The sequence below is a fragment of the Gadus chalcogrammus genome, chromosome 21 (assembly GCF_026213295.1).
Source record: "Gadus chalcogrammus isolate NIFS_2021 chromosome 21, NIFS_Gcha_1.0, whole genome shotgun sequence".
Taxonomy (NCBI): domain Eukaryota; kingdom Metazoa; phylum Chordata; class Actinopteri; order Gadiformes; family Gadidae; genus Gadus; species Gadus chalcogrammus.
In genome coordinates this window covers 17738514-17744856 of record NC_079432.1, presented here as the reverse complement: position 1 = coordinate 17744856, position 6343 = coordinate 17738514, and the positions used below count along the sequence as shown (strand labels likewise).

Sequence of the window (6343 nt, the reverse complement as noted above, 5' to 3'; positions counted from 1 at the left end):
CTTGTTGATAAATCAATCCAAATAATAGTAATTTGCTCATTTTAAAGCGGATACTTTGTCGATTTTTTTTCTATTGAGTTGATCGCGTTATGACTCTCTAAATGAGCCGGTTGATTTACTGCTACTTCCATTGAAACAAAGACTGCATGCAAGCGGAAAAGTGTTATTTGATGACAAAATATAAGGCATAATTCTATTTCATGGCAGAATAGTCTCCGTAAGATATTTTTTACCAGTTATTATTAACGATGCGAGTATTAAACGTTTGACCGGTGATGTTGTTCGAAATAGAGAAAGCGCCCACTTACTAGATTTGACATTCAAAATATCCAAACAGCCACTTGTTGAGTTTGCAGGTTTGCTCATCGTGATTCTCTTCTTGTGGATTAATGTTGATGCTGAAAACCCTATTCGTTTTACAACAAGGTGATGGAAACACCGAGTAGTCTTTTGAGTTGTTCCGCCCGCCTGGAGTCGCCCTGAGTCCCGGGAGCCCGCGGCTAAAGCATCGGTCCCTGAGTTGGAGCAGAACGAATCGGTTCAACCAGACATGTTGTTCTGCCCTTCCTTCAGTACATGTGATCCAGGGTCACAGGAGGTCCTGAGCGGGTAAGAGAGCGACGGTTCACTTCAGCTGGCACACCGAACTGTTCACAGGACCGACGTCGAAGACCAGCGCCGCGCTCTTGTCCTGGTGGTGGGGGGGGGGGGGGGGGGGGGGGGGGGGGGGGGGGGGGGGGGGGGGGGGGCCTCTGGTCCGGGTAGGGGGGCGCGGAGCGACTGGTGCACAAAAGTTGAAGCTGCCCCCGGTGCGCTTCGACTACCAGAGCGGCAGATTGTGGATGCGAGGAGAAATAAAGAAACAAGTATATTCTAAGCAGCTTGTTAAAGCCCTGAGCCGAGGTGACTTACTACAGCGAGTCCCTGAGACACAACCTCAGTCATATGTAGGAGAAACCTCAGGGGAGGAGGAGGAGGAGGAGGAGGGGGAGGAGGAGGAGGAGGAGGAGGAGGAGGAGGAGGGTAGAGAACCCCGCTCCCTTCATCCACTTAGCTTTTCCCTGCTTTCTACTCCCAACTCCTGAGCCGGGCTGACGTCACCGGGCAGTGGGGGTCTGCAGCCTGGGCCTTATAACGCACAAGGCGGAGGATAAACACTTGTTGCTTGTGGTTCTAATTTCACCGTGTTGTCTCTCGGTATGGCTCTGTTCTCGCCTTGTTCAAACCCCGTGGGTTTCCTTTACCAACCAAGAGGGCTCTTTGCAAGCACGGAGCTTTTTTCAACGAAAGCCCCAAATGACATTAAAGCACATCGGTTTGTTTCATGAGGGACGGTCTGAAGAGCCTGTCCCCCGTGTGGGAGTCAAGGGTTTGTTTGATTCCCGGTACATGGGGTTGTTGTGCGTCCAGCGGTGTGTTGCAGAGGTGTAAGTGCGGTGATCAACAGGGGAGCTGATAACCGAGATAAGAGGCTGTGGAGAGCAGCAATCCACCGAGCTCCAGGGGTCTCTCCGTGTTGAACTCCTGAATCCCCCCCGGGTCGCAGCGCAGTGGTCTGTCTGGACCAGGGCTCCAGTCCACCAGGGTACAATGTGTGTGTGTGTGTGTGTGTGTGTGTGTGTGTGTGTGTGTGTGTGTGTGTGTGTGTGTGTGTGTGTGTGTGTGTGTGTGTGTGTGTGTGTGTGTGTGTGTGTGTGTGTGTGTGTGTGTGTTTCTCTCTCTCTCTCTCTCTCTCTCTCTCTCTCTCTCTCTCTCTCTCTCTCTCTCTCTCTCTCTCTCTCTCTCTCTCTCTCTCTCTCTCTCTCTCTCTCTCTCTCTCTCTCTCTCTCTCTCTCTCTCTCTCTCTCTCTCTCTCTCACACTCTGTCAATCCCTCTCCCTCTCTCTCTAGGAGCGGGGGAAAGGGTATGGGGTGTCGGGGTGGTGGTGGTGGTTTTGGGGCGGGAGGTTGTGGGGGAAGGGGGGGGGTGGGGGATGGGGCTGGACCCACAGAACACTAACTGACATCCTGACCTTGACAGCTTGCTGTGCTTTCGCCCGGTAACTCCAGAAATCCATATTCTGCTTTTAATTGTGTTCATTCCCACGGTACACTATGGCCATATGGACGTTGAAAGTGTCGATTTAAACGGACGACGAGGGCGGTGTAGGAAGGCGTAGTTAATTGCAATTAGCCATTGTTGTGTCTTAACAGCGGAGCTTACAAGCATGCTTACAGAAATCCAAATTGTAATGATTCGTTTAAGGAAGGAATTTCTTCTTTAAACAAGTGTCAAAAAAGTAAGCTCTGATAAAGCCTCGCATTCTTTGGGATTTTTATTGGAAACTAGTGAGCAAATGGTTCAAAGCTCATTTAATCGTGTTTCTGCGCGCGCGCGTGTGTGTATGCGTGCGTGTGTGCGGGCGTGTGTGCGTGCGTGTTTGGGGGTGTGTCCGCTTGCGGGTGTGCGTGTGTGCGTGTGTGTGTGTGTGTGTGTGTGTGTGTGTGTGTGTGTGTGTGTGTGTGTGTGTGTGTGTGTGTGTGTGTGTGTGTGTGTGTGTGCCCGCGCGCGTGCGCACGTGTTCGAACGAATGACCGAGGGTGGGTGGTGAGCGATTGTGGGACATAATCTCCTTAACTCGGTCTAATCCTCGTCATTCAGTGATAGCCTTTACACAAATATATCCAACATCATGGTTGCCCAGGTTGCCTTCTTTCACTTTTGGTATTAGTGACTCTCTTCTCCTCCAGCAGTCAATGAAATATAGTGAACAAAGAGACCGGGTGATTGTGTATCTGTTTTTGGGCTTGGTGTGTCTCTGCAACGAGGCTACTTAATGCTTAGCCACTAAATCCAAAGGACTAAAGGAGCGCCAGTCAATTATAACGTTAAAATGAACCGGTAACGAATCGGATAAATCAGGTTGGACTTGAATACCGTGCAGTCAAATATATAATATAAATATAAGTCAAATATAAACTATATATTTGACTAAAAGCTTGGACGGGATCCTAATCCAGCCCTAAACTGCAGGAGCCAATGAGGTGCCGCAGATAACCAACCAGGCGTGAAGCCATCGGCTTGAGGAGAAGTCACTAAGCAGGAGAGAGCGCACATAATAGAGAGGTTTCAAGCAGCTAAAGACCCAGCAATCCTTTAAAACCGACTCATAATCTCTAGGGAGAGCAGGTACGTTACCCAATACACGATGGAGCAAAATATTTGACTTTCAGGGCTTAGCTCTGCGCCTCCCTGTTGGATGTTTTTTTTCCACGACGGAAAGCCTACCCATAGGCCTAATGAAAGTGCGCACGCTGGTTAAACGACGATCTGGCCGACTGGCCTTATAATGTTATGATCTCTGAGGCCAGGACATAGCCTCACATCCTTCAGCACCACGGACAGTTCTCACACCTGTCAGGTTGCAGAATGACAATATTCAGCGCTACTTGTAATATTGTGAACCCCGGTAATCATTGTTTGTTAATATGTATGAGCTCAAGTTGTTACAGTTTTTCTCGATTGTATACACACAAAAAATGGAACGATAGCACAGAAAGACTCCAGACTGCTAAACTCTAAGCACAATTCCACTGTTTTCACATTTTTGCTAAAATCTGAGAACAAATCTCCTCATTTAGCACACTTGGTTCACCTGGATCACTGGCCTTCAAAACGCAACAACTAATTACAAATTATTCTAACTCACTTCTCACCTGCACAAACTCAACTGGCAAAACACTTCAATCATGTGTCAGAGCATAAAGGAGGACTCGGTGAGCTCTACTGTGTTGTAGATATGGTCCTTTGGCCTGATCAGGATTGGAGGTGGGATACATACTGATTTACATGTAGATCTGTTTCACCTCATTTATATTCTTATTTTTACTTTTGTTGGCCTACGAAAGGCTTTTTATGTAGTCAGTTCAGCTGGACATTTTTACTGTATTACAGTAAAAAAAATAATTGTACATATTCTTGCACTGATTTCATCATTACATCCCCCGAAAGACATTTTTCTTACTGTAGTGTTTTTCATTATACTTATCAATGCAATTACTGTACTGTAATTTACCAAAATAGGTAACATTGGTGTATTGTCAGAACAATGTTGCAGCATCAACTCTAGGCGTACAGTAAGTCTCTGGGAAGCTGGGATTGTGAGTTTAGCCCATTGGAGCTCATTGGAAAGACAAATATGCATTATCCTATTCTGATAGGATTGTGTCAATGCAATATTTATATGATATATTCACAGTATTGTATTACAGTATGGCAAAAGTCTTTATACTATATGTACCACCTAATTGCAACTTGAGAAAAGAAAGCATGTTTAAACAATTGAGAAAAACTGTAAAGTCAAGTAACCATTTGTAAGTGTAGGCAACATGTTCCAGGAAGCCCTTGGGCCACAGTCTCTTGTTAATGAGCAGTCGCTACTCATGTGAGGTTACGTCCATGGAAACAATACTGAACATAACGCATGCACCAACCCACACCATGCACCCCCACCATGCTCTCTGGGGCTCTACAGAGCACCATGCATCACTCTCAGCTCAGGACCCCCACCTCCTCAGAGAGGAGACACACTGTCCCTGGACCCAAAACAAAGACCCAGACCCAGACCCAGACCCAGACCCCCCAGACCCAGACCCGGACCCAGACCCAGACCCCCCAGACCAAGACCCCCCAGACCAAGACCCAGACCCAGACCCAGACCCAGACCCAGACCCAGACCCCCCAGACCCAGACCCGGACCCAGACCCCCCAGACCAAGACCCCCCAGACCAAGACCCAGACCCAGACCCAGACCCAGACCCAGACCCAGACCCAGACCCAGACCCAGACCCAGACCCAGACCCAGACCCAGACCCCCCAGACCCAGACCCAGACCCAGACCCAGACCCCCCAGACCCAGACCCAGACCCTGACCCAGACCCAGACCCCCCAGACCCAGACCCCCCAGATCCAGACCCAGACCCCCAGACCCCCCAGATCCAGACCCAGAACCAGAACCAGAACCAGACCCAGACCCAGACCCAGACCCAGACCCCCCAGTCCCAGACCCAGATCCCCCAGACCCAGACCCAGACCCAGACCCAGGCCCCCAAACCAAGACCCACAAGAGCCAGACCTCCCAGACCCAGACCACCAGACCCAAACCCAGACTCAAACCCAGAAGTCGGTGCATTGGATGCTCTGACAAATCTATCTGGGGCAAATTGTCAGTGAGAAACTTCCGCTCGAACTGCCTTGGACAAAACTGGCTGTTGGGGAGAGCAAATCCCGCTGCATGAGGGTGGGGACAATGGGGGGCCAATGTGTTGATGTGCGGCCGGTGGCTGGGGAGGGACAATGGACGGATTAGTCCGTCCCCTGGCTGACTGATTTGAGATGGCTCCTCTCAGCCCCTCACCGTGGGGTGTCCCATTGTCCCCACCCTGATTCCCACTTCTCACAAACTCCAAACAAAAGTCAATCTCTTTCTCAAGGGGCCAAAAATATATATCGACCCGTGTTTCAGCTTCGGGAAAATGACTTAAAAAACATATTTAGGAGAGACGGCTGATTCCCTAACTCTCCCTCCACTCGGCGTTCTCCTCCTCCTCCCCTCTCTCCGCCCTCCTCATCCTTTTCAATTGGGATCTTTAATGCGCCGGCGGTTGGGGGAAATTGGTGATCTTGAATGATCCCACGTGTGGTTTCTCCAGGCTGGAGTGGGGCACAGGCACCTGTTGGAGGCTTAGAGAGAGGGAGAGAGAGGGGGAGAGGGAGGGAGAGAGAGAGAGAGAGGGGGCTTTGCTGCCGCGCGGGTCATTAATATTAAAATATACAGAGATGCCATCACGGGCCGGTCTGAAATCGGTCTGATGTCGCCCCTGGGTTCCCCCCTCTGGACGGACCTCTGCTTTCAGTCACTTGTGAAGAGCCTTCTCTTCTTTCTTTTTCCCCCCTGTCCTCTCTCTCTCTTTTTTGACCCTGAAAAGGCTCGTTAACAAATTATGACAGCTGAGTAGAGGAGCTTAGGCTGTTCACACCGCAAAGACAAACACGAGAAAGGCGAGGAGGCAGGCGTGCAACATAGCCATGAGCAGCACTCTCTCTGGCCCTTTACACACCCTGCACTACTTACAATGTGTCTATATAAGTTCTGCCCATCAGCAGCTCACCCACCATAACAACAACACCAGCGGCCTCGCTGTGTCTCGCTGGACATTGGAACTGAGGTCAGGTTAGACTGTTCATAAAGAATAAAACCGTATTTTGTAGTGATTTATAGACACTGCACACTTTATACTGGTCATGAACAGTGTATAGTAAGATTTGCTTTGGGTCACCTTTGACGTTTAATTAAAAAATGTA

The 6343-nt window shown here is 49.5% G+C and overlaps 1 protein-coding gene across 2 annotated transcripts in view; it reads right to left on the bottom strand.

The window, feature by feature from the left end:
* The window catches only part of nr2e1 (nuclear receptor subfamily 2, group E, member 1), a 6372-nt gene extending 6006 nt beyond the window's left edge, over positions 1-366 (bottom strand). Inside the window, exon 1 of one of the 2 annotated variants that reach the window (XM_056580916.1) lies at positions 309-366. In XM_056580916.1, the coding sequence (XP_056436891.1) occupies positions 309-366 (58 nt within the window). The remainder of the gene's footprint in view (positions 1-308) is intronic. The other variant, XM_056580917.1, reaches the window with a different exon arrangement.
* Between the last annotated feature and the right edge of the window lie 5977 nt (positions 367-6343).